This window comes from Coloeus monedula (assembly GCF_965178545.1).
Source record: "Coloeus monedula genome assembly, chromosome: 20".
In the NCBI taxonomy this organism is placed as follows: domain Eukaryota; kingdom Metazoa; phylum Chordata; class Aves; order Passeriformes; family Corvidae; genus Coloeus; species Coloeus monedula.
The window spans coordinates 7601014-7623970 of record NC_138800.1 but is presented as its reverse complement, the minus strand read 5'-3'; the positions used below and the strand labels follow the sequence as shown (position 1 = coordinate 7623970).

At 41.5% G+C, this 22957-nt stretch overlaps 1 protein-coding gene across 1 annotated transcript in view; it reads left to right on the top strand.

The window, feature by feature from the left end:
- Positions 1-22914, top strand: part of NCOR1 (nuclear receptor corepressor 1) — a 56974-nt gene extending 34060 nt beyond the window's left edge. The window contains exons 18-47 of the mRNA XM_082294578.1: positions 123-262; positions 940-1066; positions 1722-2277; positions 2975-3104; positions 3394-3589; positions 4174-4344; positions 5026-5186; positions 5574-5694; positions 5795-5896; positions 6377-6474; positions 7294-7462; positions 7893-8033; positions 9301-9384; positions 9871-10127; positions 10240-10600; positions 11109-11333; positions 12134-12343; positions 13012-13161; positions 13652-13825; positions 14234-14399; positions 14636-15132; positions 15578-15706; positions 15819-15976; positions 16140-16363; positions 16776-16913; positions 17174-17316; positions 17876-17929; positions 18189-18410; positions 18695-18877; positions 19049-22914. Coding sequence (XP_082150704.1) covers positions 123-262; positions 940-1066; positions 1722-2277; positions 2975-3104; positions 3394-3589; positions 4174-4344; positions 5026-5186; positions 5574-5694; positions 5795-5896; positions 6377-6474; positions 7294-7462; positions 7893-8033; positions 9301-9384; positions 9871-10127; positions 10240-10600; positions 11109-11333; positions 12134-12343; positions 13012-13161; positions 13652-13825; positions 14234-14399; positions 14636-15132; positions 15578-15706; positions 15819-15976; positions 16140-16363; positions 16776-16913; positions 17174-17316; positions 17876-17929; positions 18189-18410; positions 18695-18877; positions 19049-19236 — 5675 coding nt within the window. The 3' untranslated portion in view covers positions 19237-22914. The remainder of the gene's footprint in view (positions 1-122; positions 263-939; positions 1067-1721; positions 2278-2974; positions 3105-3393; positions 3590-4173; positions 4345-5025; positions 5187-5573; positions 5695-5794; positions 5897-6376; positions 6475-7293; positions 7463-7892; positions 8034-9300; positions 9385-9870; positions 10128-10239; positions 10601-11108; positions 11334-12133; positions 12344-13011; positions 13162-13651; positions 13826-14233; positions 14400-14635; positions 15133-15577; positions 15707-15818; positions 15977-16139; positions 16364-16775; positions 16914-17173; positions 17317-17875; positions 17930-18188; positions 18411-18694; positions 18878-19048) is intronic.
- Positions 22915-22957: the final 43 nt, after the last annotated feature.

Genomic DNA, 22957 nt, shown 5'->3' with positions numbered 1-22957 from the left:
AGAACTGTTGACAGCAGTACTTCCTATCTTACCCTCCCATAGGCATTGTTGTTCCATTTGCTGGGGTTTGGATAGCTGAGTTACTCATCCTAGTAAATACTGGTTCTTTTATGTTTGACCAGGTCTAGTGGAACATGGGCGAAACTGGGCAGCAATTGCCAAAATGGTTGGGACAAAAAGTGAAGCTCAGTGTAAGAACTTCTACTTCAACTACAAAAGGAGGCACAACCTGGACAGTCTCCTCCAACAGCACAAACAGAAGGTGAGTGCTGTGGACATTGAATATTTTGCAGGGGAAAACTCGTATCTTTCTGAAGTCATCCATCACACTTCACTAAGGCTGTTTTGCAATCTCCACTTGTTTCCTTTTCTACTTGTTTTTTTGTTGTGACATAAATCTCCTAGAAAGGGTGGCTGGTACTCACTGACCTGTGACAGTAGCCACTCCTTGCTTTGAAATGCAACAGAAAGCTTTGTACCAGGTAAAACACTAGAGCCTGAAGAGTTCTTCAGCGCTCTGAAAGCCACGTTCCTCACCAGTGCATGAGCAGCTGTAGACGTACAGCAGCTCCTTGAAACACAGTGAGCACTGACCTTACCAAACAGAGCAGGAGACGTGGTAGAAGTCCTGGAAGTGAAAGTTTGGGGGCATTTAAAGTAGAACTCTGTGTGTTGAAATCCTCTAAGCTGCAGTGCTATCCTGGTCTTTTTGCTGCAGTTGTTCTGTAGTCCCCCAAACATGCCATGGTTTGTTCCCAAACTTGTTTTTGGTCAGGAGCAGCAAAAGTTGGCCTGAAGTTGAAAGAGTGTCCCCTTGTTGACTGTGCTAAACAGAGATTCTCTGTCCTTCATTTCAACCTCAGACTGGTAAATGGGAATGCAGTAAAAGGCAGTAACAGCTGTGAATTCTCACTACATTGTCAATGCTGTGTCTCTCAGTCTTCACGAAGGCCCCGAGAGGAGCGAGATGTGTCACAGTGTGAGAGTGTTGCTTCAACTGTGTCAGCTCAGGAGGATGAAGATATTGAAGCATCCAATGAAGAAGAGAACCCAGAAGACAGTGAAGGTAACTTTTCTGGGAAGGAAACTTGTGTGTGCACAGAAAGGAGTCTATGTTTGTGCTAATTGTCTGCTCAGAAAGCTGTGTTCCACTTCATGATGTTGTTGTTCAAATGCTCTTTCAGTTGGATTTCAGCAATTTGAACTCACTTGAGGGGATGAAGCATTTTTAGAATTTAGCAGCCTAAAGATGTTGCTGCTTAGTATTTTGAGATGCTTTGATTATGCTGTCATCTGGAGTGTTGAAACAAGTTGAATCAAATATGTGTAACCTTTGGTAGCTGATAGTCTCAGTAAAGCTTCAGACAAGCAAATTCAAGTGGTGGTTTTTTTCTTGTTTTTTTTTTTTATATATATTTGTTGGTTGCAACTGCTAATTTATAGACACTCAATGTCAGTCAGTCTTGGCTGGCCTTCTGTGGAGCAAAAGGCAATAGAATTCACGAATGATGAATGAGAGAAGATGACTAAGTGTTAGGTTTTCAGTAGTTGGTATTTTTTAGTTGCAGTGTTTGTGTAATTCAGCCAATTGTTCATTTCTATAATAAGTCAAAATGAATTGTTTTGCAGATGGGTTGGTTCAAGTTGATGGATCCTTTTTGCACCCAATTTGTCAGATTTCATTAACATTAAACCTTAATAACAAAACTTTTTTTCCCCAGGTGCTGAAAATAGTTCTGATACAGAAAGTGCTCCATCTCCAACTCCAGCAGAACCTGCTAAACCAACTGAAGAAACTCCATCTGAGACTGCTGCTCCAAAAGTAACCACTGAGGCCCCAGCAGAGCAGGAATCTGCCATTAAACCTGCAACCAGCACATCTCCCTCCTTAACAGCTCAAAGTGTTTCAACAGCTGAAACTCAGAACCCCGAGCCACAGGTCAAGGAAGAAATAAACACTGAGGCAGAAGAGCCTATGGAGGTGGACAGTAGAAGCCATCCAGCTGAAGCTAAGCCTGTGATTACTCTTCCAGTTCATACCAAAGTAGAACCTGTAGAGACTGAAATGAGGCTACCAGAGAATATTCAAGTGAAAATAGAGAGTGATACCAAAGAGAGAGAGATGGAGAAGCCCAAGGAAAAGTCAGAACCGGAGGAAATGGACTATAGCCTGTCCCAGCAAGTTACTACAGCCAGACAAGAATCCCATTCAGATAATGATTCCAGTGCCACCTGTAGTGCTGATGAGGAAGTTGATGGAGAACCTGACAGACAGGGGTGAGTAGGGCTTTGAAAGGACAACCTTTGGAGCTTTTTCTCTTTTGGGAATGGCTGACACCACTGAGGGTATTTGAAATCTTTTCAGCATTGTGTTGGTGCAGTTCCTGTGTCACCCCAGCATGGCACTGGAGCCAATGCCCCCCTCCCTCTCAGTGGTTTAATATACACACAGTGCCAGGGATAGATGTTTAAATGTCAAAAGTATCCAGTGTCATGGAGTGCATGTGGGCTTTGGAAGAGTGCAGGTGGTGGTGTTTCTGCACTCTCTTGCCTCTTCAAACATCATCTTTCCACAAATGTCTTAGCCCTCCATGTGAAATTGTTCTGTTGTAGACTCTGTTTATTTTCTGTGGACTAAATACACGTAATCCTTCCTACCCACTGTGCTTTTCCAAAGCACTCTCTGTAAAGAAGGTTGCATTGTTGGAGTACTGCATACATAAATTTCTGATGTGGGAGATTCTGAGCTCATATTTTGGTATTTCTGTGCATTATGAAAATGTAGCAGCATCTGTTGCCTCTTCTACTACATGTGCTGTGGGACAAAACGCAACATGGTTCTGACTCTTTAACTCTTTGTCCAATCTGATAAATGTGTTGGTTTTTTGAATTTAAGAGTTTTGCCTGTAAATTTTTAAAGATGTGTAATGTTGGTCCTTTTGGTGATATTTTTCCCTTCTGTCTCTTTTTCCAGTATCTTCAGCAGAGAGTCAAAGCCCTCACTGTTAAATCCCACTGGGTCAATACTGGTATCATCCACGATAAAGCAAGGGCAGATGGACCTGCAACAGCTTCACCACCGAGCTGCTGTCATCCCACCTATGGTATGGGGGATTTTCAGTGCTGTTTCAAGGAGTGTTTGTTACCCTTAGACCTAGTCACAACACTAAAGCAGGAAAAAATCATTAAACAAATGAAGAAAAATATGATTTATTTATTATCATTTTTTTCAGGGGGAAAGGAGGTTAAGTACAACCAAGTATAAACCCAGTAGCTTAAAACCAGGTCTGGACCTTTTGAAACACCCAGACTGCAGGGGGAAGTTGAACTCCACAGTTGCTCCAGGAAGTGCCTGTGAGGGTGTCCCTGACATTGTCCCCTCGCTGTCCCCAGGTTTCCTGCAGCCCCTGCTCTGTCCCCATGGGCACCCCTGTGAGTGGCTACGCGCTCTACCAGCGGCACATCAAGGCCATGCACGAGTCAGCCCTGATGGAGGAGCAGCGCCAGCGCCAGGAGCAGCTGGACATGGAATATCGGAGCGCTGTGAGCCCCTGTGGCACCTCCAAGAGCCCCAGCGTGGAGTGGGAAGGTTGGTGTTCCCACACCTGGGCTGGGATAAGCCCGTGCTGCCTCATGGGAGAGCGACAGTTTAGTGTGATAAGGAACTGATAACGACCTGCTCCTTGCTGGAAGGAACCTGCCCACTCTGCTGCACTTACTGTTGAAGGGCTACCTTGTAGCCCCTTTATATAAAGGCAGAAAACTGGTTCCATTTGGGTCAAGCCCAAAAATGAGTTGTTCCTACAGAGGAAGTTGCAATGTGTGGGTAATAGGAGCAGATGATTCTGGTCTAGGGGAGCCCTTTCAGAAGCTTAAGGTGAAGGTGGGAGTTTGAGCAGAGTTGAAAGGAATATTTTACTGCATAGAGTGCATGCATGGACACTGAGCACTGAAATAGGGCACAAAAGTTTGGTGGAACACAAGTTTAATTTTAATTAAACTTTAAGTTTAATTAAAAAGTTTAATACTTCTTTTTAATTGCACCGTTTGTACCTGATGGGTGTGTCTGGCATTGGAATAGGCCCTTTGTTAAAACTGTGCTGTAAGTTGGACCTTTTGAGTCCAATTTCTAACTCATGATTCTTCTCTTTCTGATACCTTCAACCTTCCCAGGAAAACCAGTGGCCTATATGCCTTATGCTGAGGTCAAGAGAATAGAACAGGAAGCACAAGTGCAAAATCCAGCCACAAGGTCAGCATCACCCTACAGGTTATCACCAAGAGAAGTCAATAAAGCCTCTCCCCAGCCTGAGATGAATGCAGCTCGCTACAGTGTCCCTCCAGGTAAAGATTTGGAGGATAAAATTATTCTCTAAACAATTTGTGAATTAATAGAAGAATAATAATTTTCTCTGTGTATGTGTGAAGAGGTGCTCAGTATTTTTCTAGCCCAGTGAGGCTGTTTTTGTTCTTCATTGTTGCATCCACTGCATAACTATTATTTTAATAACCAAATAGAATGGTCTGAAAAGTATCAGAACAGCAAAGAGGCAGTCATCAAGAGATTTTCATTTTCATACAAGCACTGTCCTATTCATGGGTGGCCTTTCTTATGAAGGGAGCAGTTGAGGAAAAGGGAAAGCAGCTGCTATCCCTGGCATTAGTTTCTGACTGTAATCACTCTGTATTAAAGTCTGAATGTCTTATAAAACAGTGAAGTAACTGACAAATCTTACTTCTGAAACTTGGATTGAAGCTTTTCCCTTCAGATTATAATGTCATGCTAAGACAAGACTAATCAGGGAAACTTAGATTATGCTTGACTCAGTTGCATTCCATGTAGAGAATAAGAACTTTTTAAAAACAGGAAAATAACTAAATATTGGACATAGTGAATTGCAGAGCTGTAAATACAGCTAAAGTAGCTTTTGGATATTGTGAAGCAATTCCCATTAGAAGTTGTCAGCTGAACTGTGCTATTTCTGTTCACACTGCAATGTTTAATGTACAATTTTTCCCCTCAAGTTCTCCAGCCAGCTCCTCACCAGGTGATAACCAATATTCCCGAAGGAGTTCGCCTGCCCACAACCAGACCCACCAGACCACCACCACCACTCATTCCATCCTCCAAAACCAGTGTGCCATCAGAAAAACCTTCCTTCATCATGGGAGGCTCAATCTCACAAGTAAGAGAATTATTATTTGAAAATCTGTTTTACGTCTTTTCTTTTTTCCCCCCTTTCTCCAATCTTCAACTTCTTGTACTCAGTTATGGAGTCACAGCATTAACCCTTAAGAACTACCTGTACATGTCATTCTAAAAGTCTGGGAATTACAGGAGCTTTAGAAATGGAACATTTACTCACATTTAAGGGCATGGATATTCAGTTTAGGTGACCTGCATCTCCAAACTACCAGTGATACTCCACTCCTGCCGCTCTGTGCTTTGGGACATGGCAGTGGGGTACTGTAGCATTTCCAGATGGGATCATAATAGTTTTAGCATTCTCCTGTAAAGATAGATGTGAATCTTCATTCCAGAAACAAGAATTAACACCTATTTGTTGTTTCAGGGAACACCTGGCACTTATTTAACATCCCATAGTCAAGCTTCCTATGCCCAAGAAACTGCAAAGCCATCAGTGGGTTCTATATCTCTGGGGCTGCCAAGGCAGCAAGAGTCAGCTAAATCTGGTAAGGAAAGGAAAGCTGACATGTTTTATACAGACTATTTAATGATCCACAATTAAAGAAAATTAAAAAACCTCAAACTTTTTCTTTTTCTTCTCAATAGCTTCCCTGCCCTATATCAAACAAGAAGAATTCTCACCCAGAAGCCAGAATTCCCAACCTGAGGGACTCCTGGTCAGGGCACAACATGAAAGTGTGGTGCGAGGTAAAGAAAGTCACACAGATTAAGAAACTCTTGTCAGAGCCTGAGAAAACCAAGAGAATTAGCTGCTGAAGTGTTATTTCAAAGTATTCTATGATTATATAAGTATCATAAGATTATAGGGTTAATCTCTTCCCTGTTTTCCAAGGCATGTGTATTTGTAGCTGGCTCCTTCTGTCTGCAGGGCTCACTTAAAAATATTTGTTACAAGACATGCCATTTTGAAAATAAAGTTGCTCACTAGAGCAAATACATCAAAAGAAAATAACTGCCATGAATTAATGCTGTAAAATACTTAAAGTGTGTAAAAGACTATATTAAAAAGGAAATAGCCTAACTGCCTCAAATGTCTACTGTTAAATTGAAATTTCCCCTGTATTTTAATGTAAATGAACAGTTCTCACTAGAATTTTTAATTATTTCAAATGGAGTGGATTTTTTTCATTCTCTTATTTATCAGGATGTCTTATTATTTCAAATCAGGTACCACAACGATACAGGAGGGAAGTATAACACGAGGAACTCCAACCAATAAAGTTTCAGTTGAGACCATTCCTTCTTTGAGAGGCTCCATAACTCAGGTATTTTACTTTTTGCTGGGAAGGCTGTGGCAAAACAGCATCTTCAGACTATCACTGTGAATGTATTTGCATGTCTGAAAAAGTAAATTAATATCGTGGGGTAGGAACTGCCTTGAAACAAGAACTTTCAATCCAATCAGATGTTCAAACCCCACTATTGCTGAAGTCAGCATTACCACAATTTCATCTTAATATATATGAGTTTTCAAACCTTCTCAATACTACCAGAGCTTTTGGTAAACCTAACTGAGGGCAACTTTCATGAAAATTGCATTATACCTGAGTTTAAATATTCAAACCAAGTGTAACCAGTCTTGTGCAGATGCTATTTGAATCCAAGAAGGGAAATTCAGGCCTTTTGTCATTTTAAATGCTGCTGTTCTGGTTGGTTTGGGGTCCCAGAATACAGAAAGCAATTGCCTCAATTCTGCTTGAGATGAGAAGGGGAGCTTTCATTGCTTTGGACAGAAATAAAACCTAATGGCACCGTTAAGTATGTGGTATATGTTATCTTCCCTGCAAATGGTATTTATAGGGTAAATGTTCCAGGCTGTGAAATGCACTGGTAACCTTGTCCTTCCCATTCTTCTCTCTGTTATATGTGTTACGTTAACATTTTTTAACAACGTAGCAGAAATAACCTTACTCATTAGGTGAAGTGTCCATAATAGAGGCAGAAGTTTAAGCCATACTTGATAAATTAGTTGGTTTTATAGACCTGAAAAGTTTTTTGGTTTTGTTGCATTTTCCCTTCATTACTGCCTATTCTCTATTGACTCAGACCATGTGAATTTATTGATGTGCTGGGTTTGAACACAGGGTACCCCAGCTCTGTCCCAGTCCGGCATCGCCGCCGACGCGCTGCTGAAGGGAACCATCACCCGGCTGGCTACGGAGGACAGCAGCCCAGAGAAGTGCAGAGAGGAGGCTTCAGCCAAGGGCCATGTCATTTATGAAGGCAAAAGTGGGCATATTCTATCTTATGATGGTGAGTATTTGTATATTCTACTTGATCCAAGTCAGGTTCTGTTTTGGTAATCCATGGCTGAAGTGTTTCTGCTTCCAAGTGGATGCATGTGTTTAAAATACAGTTAAACTAATCCTTTGCCATTTATTTCCTATTTGTCATGGAATGTTTTTTTGTGAAAGGTTAAATAACCAGGCTTAAAATGACCTGTATTAAAATTAAAATAAGTGTATCATGTAACTTTAAACTTCAGTTGAAATACTGATGAGTAACTGAACAAGTAACTTTTCGACAAACTATAAAGGATCTTTTTAAGATTGATATTTAATGTTACAATATTATATTGAAGTTGTGTTAAGTATTAATGACCTGTGGTCTCATTAATGTAATATTCATGTGCCTTTTTTTTATTGTTCACATTTCCTGACCACACTCTTGTACATTTTACCAGCTATTAAAAATGTCCGTGAAGGAACAAGGAGTCCGAGAACTGCTCATGAAATTGGTTTAAAGAGAACATATGATACAATGGAAGGAAATATAAAGCAAGGGATGTCACTGAGGGAATCTCCAGGGTCTGCACCACTGGAAGGTAAAAACAGCCACTTCCAAGATGTTCTATCTTTTATCCATCGATGTAAGAGTATTTAGAGTTATCTTAGGGTGCAGACTAACAGAGAAGTTAGATTTAAATCACATTACTGACCATATCCATGCAACAGCACTGCAGTTAAGAGTGTGCTGGAAAAGGGACTGAAGTAGATCCCAGTTTTCTTTTCTGTTTTACCACAACTGCAGCTTCTTCAGGTGGCACTTCCTGCTCTCAGCACATCTGACACATGTCCCTGGCTCTGCACAGTCCCCATGGTGCTGTGGAGCTCAAACGCTGGGTCACACCAGCACAGCCTCTGCCACACCCTTTAGTTAAATATTGGTACCACACTGCCCTGACCTTCTGCATTCCTGCAAGAAACCTCTTTGAACTGCAGGATCCTGCTGCAGGGCATCCCTAGTGCTGTTGTGTTTTAATAAACTGTAATCAAACAAAGCCTGCAGAGGCCAAGGCAGGTCATTATATAACTTTTCTGATTGCTATGTAAAAATACAAATGCAAGAAAATGTTTTCTCCTTCAACCATGGAGTCTTGCTCCTTAAAAGCATTTTGTCCCATCTTCAGGTAGCCCTTAGAGGCTATTTTGGGGACATGTTCATCAGGTGGCACAATGTGAGTGTGAGGTTTGTAGGCTGTACACAGAAATTCAGCATTGTCTCTAAGTTGCTGATGCATTTGGCTCATCTTTGGGCTCTTTTGGCATCTGAGAAGCTGCTCTGGTACTTTTATGCTGTGTCTCATCACTGACACATTTTCTGGCCTCAAACTGTAAAATTATGAGTGTTTTGAGGGCTTGGTTTAGATTCTTACTATAGGCACAGTAAATTCATCTCTTCTCCAATGATTCACTCTGAACTTTGATAATTTGGAGGATGCTGAGGTATATTTTGGAGTGTTTTTTTCTTTTTGTTTCACTTCCCACCATGAACACCTTTCTTTCTAGGCAAGGAAAGTGGAGTGTGAGAAAAGCAGTGACTGCTTTTGAAACAAAGGTTAAGCTTAATTATAAAAAACACCTCCTGTTTTCTAAATATGTTAAAACTTGCAACTGTGCAATAGCACAAATACTTGAACTGTTTTATAACATGTTGCTGCAATGCCTGGCATACTGAGGCTTGGCCCTCTGGGCACTGCCAGGATACAGATACCATCTCTAATGTGTGAGAAGGAGGGGGTTTGTTGGTTTGGAGGTTGGGGGTTTTTAACACTTGTTCAATTCTCTAAATTACCTTCATTTTAATTTTAGGTTTAATCTGCCGAGCGTTGCCTCGGGGTAGCCCACACGCTGAACTAAAGGAGAGAACAGTCTTGTCTGGCTCTATAATGCAAGGTGAGGTATTGCAGGTCTAGAAAGGGGAGCATTAATTAATCCTCAAAAATCTGGGTTTCTGAACCTTAAACTGTGGGAGCTGTGTTAAAGGTGGAGCTTATTTTATGAAATGTTTTCAGAGCATAAATCAGCAGCTTTCTGATATGCTGTGTTCAAAGCTAGTCTGTAAACACAGATTTTATTTCTTGTTGGAAAATAAACCTTTTAATGTGAATACTTGGTAATTAGCACTTTTTTTTTAATGAACACTAACAACTCTGCAGATGCATTTATTTCTTTTATTTCAGCATCTGAAATAACATGGGAGGTTTTCAGTAATATATTGAGTATTTGTTCAGTATTATTTTTGTGATGATTTTTTTAGACTTCAGAGTATCTTAGCATAGACTACAGCAAACCAAAGTTCCACTGTTATGATATGTAGTTGTCACTCTGCTTATGAAAACAGAGACTTAGCAGCTATTAATACCATTCTTTCTGTAAAAGGCACCCCAAGAGCAACAGCTGAAAGTTTTGAAGAAGGTTTGAAGTACCCCAAACAGATCAAGAGAGAGTCACCTCCCATCAGGACGTTTGAAGGAGCCATCACCAAGGGGAAACCATATGATGGGGTCACCACCATAAAGGAAATGGGTCGGTCCATCCATGAGATCCCAAGGCAGGACCTGTTAAGCCAAGAGAGTCGCAAGACTCCTGAAATGGTGCAGACAACCAGGCCAATCATAGAAGGCTCCATATCTCAGGTAAATCCAGAAAGCACTGTTACACTCACACAGATTCAGGAGTGAATCAGGGCAGGCTGTGGGAGCTTTTTACCACAACGTGACCTTAACCTGAACTTTTTCTCCTCTTCAGGGTACACCCATAAAATATGAAAGCAACTCTGGCCAGTCTGCCATCAAACACAATGTAAAATCTTTAATCACTGGACCAAGCAAGCTGCCCCGGGGAATGCCTCAGCTGGAAATGGTGCCAGAAAACGTGAAGGTGGTGGAGCGAGGAAAATACGAAGATGTGAAGACCGGGGATGCCGTGCGGTCCCGTCACACGTCCGTAGTCAGCTCTGGTCCCTCTGTTCTCAGGTCAACTCTTCATGAAACTCCCAAATCACAGCTGAGCCCTGGGATTTATGATGATACAAATGCTCGGAGGACACCTGTGAACTATCAGAGTCCAATGTCCAGGAGTTCACCTATGATGAATAGAGTTAGTGAGGGTATGTCATTCCTATCCACAGTAAGACAAAAAGTTTTATTATTTTAATTTTTATGTACTCCATTCTTCTTTATTTTATTCTAGTGGCTTTTCTCAAATTGGAAGTTGACTAGAATGAATTTTAGAAGGCTGTAAGGTGTTATTTCAAATAAGAAAATGAAAATTTGCCATAATAGAAGGGGAGAGTGGGAAGGCAGCTCAGTCTCAATTTGCATTTGATTATGGATCACATTGAAAGTGGTACTTACAAGGATAACATTTTAAGAGCAGAAGCTGTTCCTGAGTTAGAGGTGTCTAGATGAGGAAGATGATATAGTGAAGTATAAGCAATCTTAGTTTTAAAGTACAGTTCTTTCAGCAGAAGTGTTTTGTGATATAAAATGTTCTCTGCTTTGTTGTATCAGATTGCAGTCATCAAGAATGTTCCTTGGGAACCAGTGTATTTTTACAGTTAAATTTTCAATAGAAAAATAGGCATTTTGTTAATTTGGGGTTTTCATTGCTTTTAGCTGGAATATCTTCTGGGAAGCCAGCAAATCATGAAAGGAAGAACACACTCACTCCAACACAGAGGGAGAGTGTGCCAGCAAAATCTCCAGTCCCAGGGGTTGATCCTGTAGTGGCTCACAGTCCTTTTGACCCTCACCACAGAGGAGCAACTCCTGAAGTCTACAGGGGTCACCTCCCTCCTCATTTAGATCCTGCTATGCCATTTCACAGAGCTCTGGATCCTGGTAAATACATTTGTGCTGGCTTTTTTTAGTTTTAGAAATACTGTGAGCTTTGATGCACAGAAAGGATACCTATATAAGGCAATTATCAATGGCCAAATATAATTTATAAGGTTATAAATATTTATTGTTGTGGTTTGATTTCAGTTTAGTGGGAGTTTAATATAGAAGCAGGAAACTTAGTAAAATAGTATTGTATAATGCTGTAACTTCCCTTCAGAGTTGCCAGCTTGCTTCTGTTTTGTTAAAAAGTTCAGACAGTATTTTTAGATAAGTATTTGTGGAATGTATTAAAAGCTTTCAGGAAAGCTATGCAAAGAAGGATGTGGAAGAGGCTAGAGAGTTAAAGTATAATTCTATATAATTATATATAGACTTATGTATTCTTTATAAGTCTTCTGTTCAGGACTGTGATTATTCTCACTGAGGGATTATCAGGTTACCCCTGGTGATATTAAATACAGTAGACTGTATATTTAATAATCCTTTTAACCCTCTGTTTACTTCTGTGAGGTATTTTCTACCTTCTTTAGATATTTCAGCCTTTTACATTTTCAGAATTTCAGGATTTATGTTTTTATTAAAGTATCTCTCCAATCTGGTTTGTTTAGCACTCTCAGTGTGCATGCAGTGCAGAAATTCAATAAAACATCAGTATTAAAATGCTATTTTCACTCATTTGGCACTGGCTAGAGAGACTTGATAGCACCTCTCATTGAAGCTTTACAAACACCTGAAAGTTTGATTTGACCCAGAATCATCCTGCTTCCTAAATGCATCCTTTTGCCTTCTCTCACCCTCAGCTGCTGCTGCTTACCTGTTCCAAAGGCAGCTGTCCCCCACGCCAGGGTACCCCAGCCAGTACCAGCTGTACGCCATGGAGAACACGCGCCAGACCATCCTCAACGACTACATCACCTCCCAGCAGATGCAAGTGAACCTCCGGCCTGATGTCACCAGGGGACTGTCCCCCAGGGAGCAAACTTTAGCTCTCCCTTATGCAGGAGCACGAGGTGGGCCTGGCTCCCTTTCTGTAATGCTCTTAAAAGTGTGTTTTGGCAGTGCCAGCTATGGTTTGAATGCACACATACATAGATGTGTCGATCCTCTCGTGATCACGGATGTCTGACAACTCACTTGCAAACTGCCTTTTGTGGAAAGGAAAACCACCTCTATAATCAATATTTTTAAGGAGAAGGCTCTGAGAGTTACTAGTGTTCGAGAGCCAGGTTGTTTTCTGCTCGTTTAAACTGATGGTCAGAACCACGTTTAGCTCATTGTCAAATTTCAGAAAAGAGAATTATATTGAAATGGTAACTTCTTCAAAAAGAATATAAAAGCAACGTCTAAAAGCATAATGTTGGTGAAAACCATGCTGATTGTTTTATTTTTTGGGTAATACCCCAAATTGCTAAAAGATGGGATTATTGAGTAGAGGTGAAGTGCATTTTTCCAAAGGGCAATTAAAGGGAGTGATACAAATGCAAATTCTATCTTAGTATGTTCCTAAATTGCTGATTGCAGATCTAAGAGACTATAACCAGCTGGAATATAATTCTACACTTGCTTTATTCTTATATTTCCACTAAACATTCGTTGCTGACTGTTACCAGTGAACAGAACATAAAATGTGTAGACCATGTCCTGGAGTGGCCATTCTCACGTGTGTCATTCCTGACAGGAATTATTGACCTGAACAATATGGCTCCCACTATCTTAGTGCCTCATCCTGGAGGAACGAGCACCCCACCCATGGAGAGAATCACATATATCCCTGGCACCCAGCTTACCTTCCCTCCCAGGCCTTACAATCCTGCTTCTCTGTCACCAGGTAAGAGCTCTCATGGCTTGGTGACATCTCTAATTGTCTGACATGCTGAGATAATTGACCATCTTTATTCAGCTTTCATTAATACCATGTTTTGATGTTTTCTCAGGAGATGCTTTCTGCATGCATCTCGCACTTGGATAGCAAAGGAGTTTTGATGATATCCTGTGTAGTTACAGTAGAAGTGCTGTCAAATTCTGAATTTGCCTCATTCTGTTCACTAACCCCAGTTTACATGTGTTGAAGGGTGGAATTGGGGTCTATAAGCTGTGTAGTTTCTAACTGTATAGAAACCAGTTCAGTAAAAGGCTTTTGAGCCTTCCACTGTGACTGTATGTTAAACTTTTGTCTTCCTAGATAAGTTGAATTAAAATGTATTTGGGAGATTTTGCTGTAAGTCTATGGCAAAATATATTGGCAAGTGTTTACATCATCATGCTTCACTTAAGTATCTCTTTTTTTGCTCCTTCATTTTACCTGGTGGACCTTCCAGGACATCCCACACACCTGGCAGCCTCTGCAGCTGCAAATGCTGAAAGGGAACGGGAAAGGGAAAGGGAGAAGGAACGGGAAAGGGAGAGGGAACGTGAACGAGAGCGGGAAAGAGAACGAGAACGGGAGAGGGAGAGAATCACCTCAGTCCCTGCTGAACTTTATCTCCGACCAGGTGAGGGCACATGGACACACTTGGATCAGCTGTATTGTAGACTGTAACTGTTCATTTTATGCAGTCACTGTTAGCAAATACCATTTACAGTTTGCATTTACTCTGCACTTCAGGCAGGTTCCTGTTGCCGAGCAGTTCTGGTCATAATTTCAACATCTGCAACTTCTCGAACTTTTTCTCAAAGCAATGCAGCACCTAAAGGGGAGTGAATCCCAGCTGTCACTGGCACAGCTTGCATGTCATTTAGAGCATTGTAAATACATTTAAATCTTTATACCTACCATCACATCCAGAGTGGTGGAGACAACTGGGAAGGGATGTGGAGGAGACAGCATTGATTTACAGTGCTGCACTGTTGTAAGAATAATCATTTATTTTGTTTGTTCTCCTCCACTCTGTGTCCTGCAGGTGCAGAGCAGCCTGGCAGACCCGGCAGTCACGGATATGTCCGGTCTCCATCCCCCTCTGTCAGAAGCCAGGAAAACATTCTGCAGCAAAGGCCAAGTATTTTCCAAGGAACCAATGGGACAAGTGTAATCACACCTTTGGATCCTGCTGCTCAGCTACGTATCATGTATGTTTTAGAAGTTACTGGTGTAGGGATATCTGTTCTAATATGTGAACTTATTAAAAGGTGCATTTAGGGTTAAGGATATTTCACTATATGAGCGCTCTTGGATTTATCAGAGCACTTTCACCAGTGCATTTTGGATAGAAATCAATGTCAGAAAAGCTTTGCCTTTTTGTCTGTGTGGCTGTAGTTCTTTTTTCCATGTGATGTAATTGAGGCTATTCAATGTTTGCCCACAGGCAGCTCACCCCCGGAGCTCCCTCTATCACTCAAGGCTTGCCAGCTTCCCGTTACAACACTGCTGCTGATGCCCTGGCAGCACTCGTGGATGCTGCAGCCTCTGCTCCTCAGATGGAAGTTGCCAAAGCAAAGGAGAACAAGCACGAAGGAGCCAGGATAGAAGAGAACATGGGACGCCGGTCAGCTGTGGTGACTGACCAGCAGCAGATGGAGCAGAAGACGCTGGAGGTAGAAAAGAGGCCTGTGCAGTGCCCCTATACATCTGCAAATTACTCTGGTGGCAAGGCCCAGGGACAGACTTCATCAGTAGTCTATTCAGAGGCTGGTAAAGAGAAAGGACCTCCTCCTAAATCCAGGTACGAGGAAGAGCTGAGAACTCGAGGAAAGACCACAATTACTGCTGCTAACTTCATAGATGTGATCATCACTCGCCAGATTGCTTCAGACAAGGATGCTCGAGATAGGGGCTCTCAAAGTTCAGATTCTTCCAGTAGTTGTACGTATCTTAGTAACTCTCTACTTCTTTGCTGTCTGTCTTAGCCTTTTAGGGAAATGATAAGATGTGAAATGATTCAGATGTTTAATGATAAAATATTCAGCTCTGCACAGCAGAAACACTTGATAGACAAATACAGTTTTTGCATATAGTGACTTGCAAAATCAGAGTTGCCTGCTTTATTCAGATGCCATGCTACAGCATGAAATGCAGGATCGTAAGAGTAATCTTATCAGAAGTCAGGAAACTGAAAATTACTTGGTTTATGTTGGAACAGTCTTTCATGGACATATTTGTATCACCATGGTTATCATGAGAAGGCAGCAGTGTTTTGACTTTCATTCACTGTGCCATTTTAATGGAAGCACCCGTGTTGCTAAGTATAGACGACAAAACTTTTCTGTCATATTTACGTCTTATTCCACAACCTTTGCTTGATATTCAGTGTCCTCACACCGGTATGAAGCTCCTGGAGATGCCATTGAGGTGATCAGCCCTGCAAATTCACCTGTACCTGCTCAAGAAAAGCTACAGCCCTATCAACAAGAGACCCCCAAACCAAGCCAGGCAGAGAGTAAGTTTATCTCCATATGCAACATATTCTCACTGTCATCTTTTTTAAATTTGTAAGCACAGAAATTTCAAACCTTGAATCTTAACAGAGTGACCTTTTCTTTTTCAACCAGCTGACCCCAACAGGCCGTACGAGGGCCCCATTCACCGCTACAGGACACAACAGGAGCCCCCCTCACCCCAACCACCTCCACCTCCCTCTTCCCAGGCAGAGGGGATGGCACATGTGCCCAGGACCCATCGGCTCATCACCCTTGCTGATCACATCTGTGTAGGTTTTATAATTATGGGTTTTATTTGAGAGTATTATAAAATATTGTATCTGAATTTATAATCTCATTTGTTGCCATCAGTCTCGTCCAGTTCACGAATACCTCCACTGTGGCCAATGTCTAACCAAGATCTCTTTTCTACTTTTTTTTGGTCACATCCAGCAAATTATCACACAAGACTTTGCTAGAAACCAAGCAGCTTCTCAGGCCTCTTTGCAGCCTCCCACCACTACATTCCAGAATTCCACCCCTGCTCCAACGCCTGTTTCTGGCCGGGCAAAGACCTCAAACCGCTACAGCCCCGAGTCGCAGTCGCAGCCTGTGCACCACCAGCGCCCAGGGGCCAGAGTGTCCCCTGAGAACCTCTCTGACAAGGCCAGGGGAAGGTAATGCATGGATTCAGTCTAACTGCAAGTTTAACTGATGCCCAGATATGATATTGATATAAAATAGTGCAGTAATCTTGGTGCAGATTGGAAGTAAAGGCACCTTTTGGTCTTATTTTTAGGCAGAGTCTGGTTGTTTTGCCAGTTGCTTGGCTCCATAACATAACTGCTTTCCCTTTGCTACTTCTGATTAATTTCCAGTCTTTAGAGGGCTGAAGACGTTTAATTACTTAAAACCTAGCAGAGTTGTTATGGATAATTCAGTGTCATCTTTTTAAGATCACCAGGCTTACTAAAGCATGTAACATATAATTACACATAAGCAGTTATGTAATTCTCCAGTTGCTACATGAGTTAACTACTGCTATACAAGTATTGAGAGTAATTATCTGTCTCTGAATTGTGGATGTAGGCCTGGAAAATCTCCAGAGAGGAGTCATGTCCCTTCAGAGCCCTACGAGCCAATCTCACCACCTCAGGTCCCGGCTGTACATGAGAAACAGGAAAATGTTCTTTTGCTTTCCCAAAGAACTGAGCCTAGTGAACAGAGGTAGGTGTAAAACTGACTTGGGCTAGGATACCTAGATTGATTTTTACTTTATTTTTAGATTATTTTTTAATTTATGTATGAGTTGTTTGGTTTTTTAATTCGAGCTTATTTGTCAGAGTGCTGCTGCTTAAGCAAACTCAGTTATTATGGAGCCCCACGGTGTTCATATGACTGTTGTGGTTTCTGCCTGACTGCTTTTGGGAAGATTTAAATGTGCACCTTACAAGTTCTGTCTCTTTGACACGTGTTGGTCTTGGCAGGACTGACTCTCGCTCTCCAGGCAGTATCAGTTACCTGCCTTCGTTTTTCACCAAACTTGAGAACACTTCACCAATGGTAAAATCCAAGAAACAGGAGATATTTCGAAAGCTGAACTCATCTGGTGGAGGTGACTCTGACATGGGTATGCAGGTCTTGCCTTTTCACTCAATTTTTCCAGCTTAAGCTTTATGTGACTTCCACCTGCAGATATCCTGACCTAAATATGTTCAAATAATAGAAATTAATATAAATCTATGAATATAAAACACATATAATAATTTATGGCCACAGAACTGGAAGATTGTTAGATTTTTTTTTTAATGCTGTTTTATGTAGGACTGTCACATTTAATCTTTTTAACAATTTGAGAAATGAAAACCACATAATTAATGCGAGAGTTGTTAAAACCTGACATTATTCTAACTAACTGTGTGTTTGTAGTTTGCTTTGTATCAACTTTAAGTAATGCACATTTTCCTTTTTGGAAAGATGTGTTGAAACTAAATGGTTTGTGGTTTTTTAGCCCTTATGATTGTCTGTTAAATGACATTTTAATATAGTTCCAGTAATGAACACTGACATGGTGGAATATGATACTAGAACTATATTTTTGCTTTTTTCTTGTGCAGTAGGGCTAGCGGTGCTCACTTAGTAATCATCAGTACTGAAAAACTCAGTGAAATGTTGTGTTTTATTTGCAGCAACTGCTCAGCCAGGGACTGAAATATTCAATTTGCCAGCAGTCACTACCTCAGGTAAGTTCTTCAATAAAAGAAACAACATGTGTTTCAGAAAAATGTAATATCTTTAAATATCTTAAATTTTTATTCTCTGGGGAGTCCAGTAAAAGAGGAAAATGGTGAAAATTTAAACACTAATATCCTACAAGAAAACTTGTTTGCTGCACCATAAGGAAAAGCAAAATGACCAAATCTTTCCCCACACCCCTTTTTAATTTCTCCGAGATGCATTTTTTGCCTCCCTTCCCACCTTTCCCTGTGTTTTCTCTCCCAGGTGCAGTCAGTTCTAGGGGTCACTCCTTTGCAGATCCTGCCAGTAATCTGGGTCTGGAAGACATTATTAGGAAAGCACTGATGGGAAACTTTGATGACAAGAGTGAGGAGCACGGGGTCGTAATGTCCCAACCCCTTGCGGTGGCTCCGGGCAGCTCCGGCGCCGCGGTACCAGCGAGTAACGAGACACGGAGGGAAGAAGCCAATCCATCTCCAAATTCAGGTATTGCAACTCCCAAACATCCCAGGGCCTTAAAGAAAATAAATAAATCAAGGGTTTGAATAACCTGGTGTCACTGAAAATCACTTTCTTTCCTCTGGAAGTGATAGAGGTGGTGTCTGCGTTATCATCCTGGATTTTCCAGGATCTTGTGACAGCACTGATGGAACAGGAAAAGGAGAACCAGGTGTATTGGATACCTGAAGCTTCTCAGTGCTGCCTGATAATTTATAGAAACAAACACAGGCTAAAATGTGGTTGGTGAAATCTGTGCCTTCTGTTGCCAGGTGGGGCAGTCAGCAAGCAGAAACTCATTGGCAAGTCAAACAGTAGGAAGTCAAAGTCTCCAATTCCTGGGCAGGGATATTTGGGAACTGAAAGACCTTCTTCTGTCTCATCTGTACATTCAGAAGGGGACTACCACAGACAGACTCCAGTGTGGGCCTGGGAAGACAGGCCTTCATCAACAGGTGAGGAATGGGCTTCTTTCAGAGAGCTCAGATGTTGTACTGTAACGCTGGATAATTGGCCAGATGTTTCCAGCATGTGGGGGTTTTCTCAAATGGATTTTCTGCTAATTGTCACAACCCAAGCCAACACAGATCTCTCAGAACAGCTCGTGTTTTTGCCTTTTGGTGCAGGTTCCACCCAGTTTCCGTACAACCCTCTGACCATGAGGATGCTGAGCAGCACCCCCCCGACCTCCATCGCCTGTGCCCCCCCGTCCATGAGCCAAGCAACCACTCACCCACAGAACAGGATCTGGGAGCGAGAGCCTGCACCACTGCTTTCAGCACAATATGAGACTCTGTCTGACAGTGATGACTGAACTATGCAGATTATTATTTTTTTTTTAATTTGCGGGTCAAAAAAAGAAATCTATTTTTGACTTGTGCCCACAGAGACTTTCCAAGAGAGCAAGGGCCACACAATGAAGAATTGCTGGAGAGTCCGTGAAATGCCTTCTGCACAGGCTGTGTGTTGGAGGATTGTGGTCGAGAAGGTTGACTTACTAAAGATAAATATGTAAAGAGTTTTTAAAAATGTGGACTATTCCTGCTCTACATCTATTTGTAAAGAAAACCATAATGTCTTTTAAATCATTCTTCTGTAAATAGAGAGTACTTTTTGCAGTGTTTTTTTCCCTTGCTATAGTATCTGGTGTACTTATGTTCAAATCATTGCCTAAACTTTGGGGGTCATTTTGTAATTTTTTTTAAGCATTTTCTCCAGTGTAGAATACTCTTCATAACCCTAGCCTCCCTCTCAGCCTAGCCTAACCAGAACCCCAGCCTCCCAACCATCATTGCCCATTTAATGCCGTGCCACTTCCTGCAGGCATTGTGCTTTTATATAATTTTTTTTTTCCCTAGACACACTTTCTCAGTGGTGTTCAAGCTCTTGTGAAAATGTTGATTTTTAAGACTGACCCCTTAGTGACTTCTGTACATTAACATACTCCGGTTCGCTGGAATAAGATGATATATTTCTTTGGAATTTTAAATTCTGCCACATTGTAAATTTTTGGTGCAGTTGGTTTTATTTAGCAACACTGCAGAAATATTATTGCATGGGTATGTTATGGTTCATTTTTAAAAGGTTAAAGAAACAAAAAAAGAACAGCTTCTGGAGGCATACCTCACTGTTATGCACACTGGGAATTTTAACTGTGCCCTAAAGCCTATTCTTAGTGTTCTCTGTTTCTGCATTGTATGCAGTCAAAACAGGCTACTAAATTTTACTGTCATATTTAACCACAGCAAATGGCTTTTCTGAACAGAGGCTCTGGGTGGGTTGATAAATCCTTTAAGAAGAAAAACCTCCACATCCCAAGTTTAAATAAAACAAAGTGCTTTTATAGAATAATTGAGCAACACACGAGTCAACTACGTGGCTTCTGTTACAACCAGTTCGAAATAGGTACTGTGATTTTTTTGCCTTCCTCCAATCTGATTTTAAAATCTTTATGTAATAATTATTTTGAAGTCTGCGTCCCAGTCCCTGTCCCTCTAAGCAAGCTTTTGGTGGAAGTCCTTACAAATGCTTGGCTTAACTCCTGAAGTGTGCAATACTTGTTAGGGTGATTTTTATTTTTAGATTGTATATGGTACTAGGAGAGTCTCCTTAATCATTCATCTATCAATGCTTGCTATGGTATGCTTGTAGCTCATGTACACATCCATCTGGGTAGCGATGTCACAGGGTGTCCTGACATCCATCTCCAAAAGCATCTTCATTTTATGCTGCACTGACCTCAGGAAGTGAATTCAAATCTTCCAGGGTAGAAGGACTGATTCACAGATAGCACTGAGCTGGGGGGTGGCGTGGTCTGTCAGATTCCAAACTGCTTTTGCATCTCATTGATCAACAGGGTCTTTGCCTTCGAGTTATTTTCCGTGAAAAGTATTTTGGGGTTTGCCGCTGTATTTGTGATGCGTTGTATGGAAGGTGTAACGCAGTGTGTAACCTTGAATGTGGCTCTGCATCCCTTCAGGGACTGTGGTGATCCACTTACAAACAGGAAGAAGCGCAGAACTATTTATCAATAGCAAATTTATTTTCAGTCCTTTATGGAAAGCCTTTTTGCCCCAAGTGTGGGAAACAAAATTCCAAAGGAACTCATTTGGAAACTTGACACTGTTGAAAATACAGAACTATTTTGCTACTTTTTTTAAAACACTGCATCAGAGTAGACCCGTTGGCAGTCTTAAATCTTCTTGCAGTCTTTATCTGAGAAAGATTTCTCTCATCCTCCCGTCCTTTACCCTTCTGGCTTGAAGCAGTGAAGTTTTCATCCTGTTTGTAGACCTGTGCTCTTACTTTAACTTTCTTTTTGTTCCCAACAGCAACATATACTGGAAAACGAGTTGATCTGCCCTTTTTGTAGATTTAAATTTGGAGTGGAAAGTTAAGTTCCATTCTTAAACTCACTCGTTCTCACTTTCTTAGTGTAACAAATACAATGTGAAAGAGGCATGTACAGACAAATGTCTTTGCTACCTGTACAGTAAGTATAGCATGTTCATTGCAAAGCTTCATGTTACTGCTGCAGCAGCAGCAAGATATCCAAAGTAGGACAGTCACTATCTCCTAAGATACAGCTTGAGTGGCATTTGCACATAAAATGTTGCTGCTTTTTTTGTTTGTTATCCAAGTTTTAACTTCTCCAGTGTAAAAACCTCTCCAGAGCCTAAGTTAGGGTTTACCACAATTCCAGTAATCTTCAAGTATGGAATTACATCTGCCCTGTTTCAAACAGGAAGGTGTTTGTAAGTCATGTTTACAAAGTGTAGTTTACTACAAATTTTTACCTGATTTCTGATCAGCGCTTTCACAATGCTTTCATCTTGATATGGTTCGTGATTCTGATATGAAATCATTTAAGACTTGAAAAACCCATGCATCATAATTTCCACACAATGTCTTCACTAGACAGTGACTTCTGGATTCAGACCAATCAATAAAGGGGATCAGTTCTCCACTTGCTTTTCCTGTGTCTCCCTCTTGTTTTGCAGCATCAGGCAAGACCCTGCTCCCAGGGGTGCTGCAGGGTTCCCAGGTAACACTGCTGTCCTCCAGGCTCTGCCACTTCAAACCCCAAACCCAGCACTCTAGGGAGGGTTGGCTCTAATGTCCCAGAGCCTTTCTCTCAGTACAGCCATATTTTTACTTCCCAGCTTGCTGAGAACAAAGCTGTGTACGTGACTGAAGTTCTCCAGCTTCAATGAACTTCTGCTCTAGAAAACCTGTGTGCCTCCTCCTCTTAGCTCAAAGTTCAGCAGAGATGAACCTGCTACTGTAAGTAAATTAACAGTGATGTAATTACACTGAGGGTTGTACCAACCAGCTGCAGTTCTGACAACTGAGAGGTTAAACTTGTGCATGGTTAGTGACAAAATTAGTTCTACTATCATAAGTATGGATTTGCTAATTTCTGGTTTAATTCTCTTTCTTTAACATCAGGCTTCCTGGCAGGGCAGAACTGAGAAATTCTGTTGTCTAAAGCAGCTGCTCATACTTGATTCCCATGAAGGCACGTAGCTGACAAAGCTGGGTTTGTACACACCATCTTTTCCAACAGGAAGCCTCAGCATTCTAGCACTGACCTATCCAAGAGAGGAGGACAGCTTTGGCACTCTCTGTGCTCTCCACTGGAGCCAAGAGTTTTATTTCTGACAACAGCTCTGCGTGGTAACAGTCTCAGCCCTCCTCTGAGAGGACAAGTTCTATCTTTGGATGCTAAATGAAGAAATACACTTGATCTTCAGGTAACCTGTTGGACCAGGACAGGGAGCTACAGCTCTGTTGCAGTGCAGGTACAGCCTGGGAAATGCTCTGCTGAAGTTCAAACATGCTGAACTGCAGCACTGATAAAAGTGTAGCCCCTGTTGTGCTGTTCAACGTGTAAAGAATGAGACAATTCCTGCCTGTTCCTGTTCAAGACTTGCTCTAGGACAGCTATGTTTTGAACCTGAGCATTTCTGTGAGCAGGCAGGAGTAGCAAACTGCTACTCCTTGATTTTAACACAGGTTTTAATACCAGGCCAGAC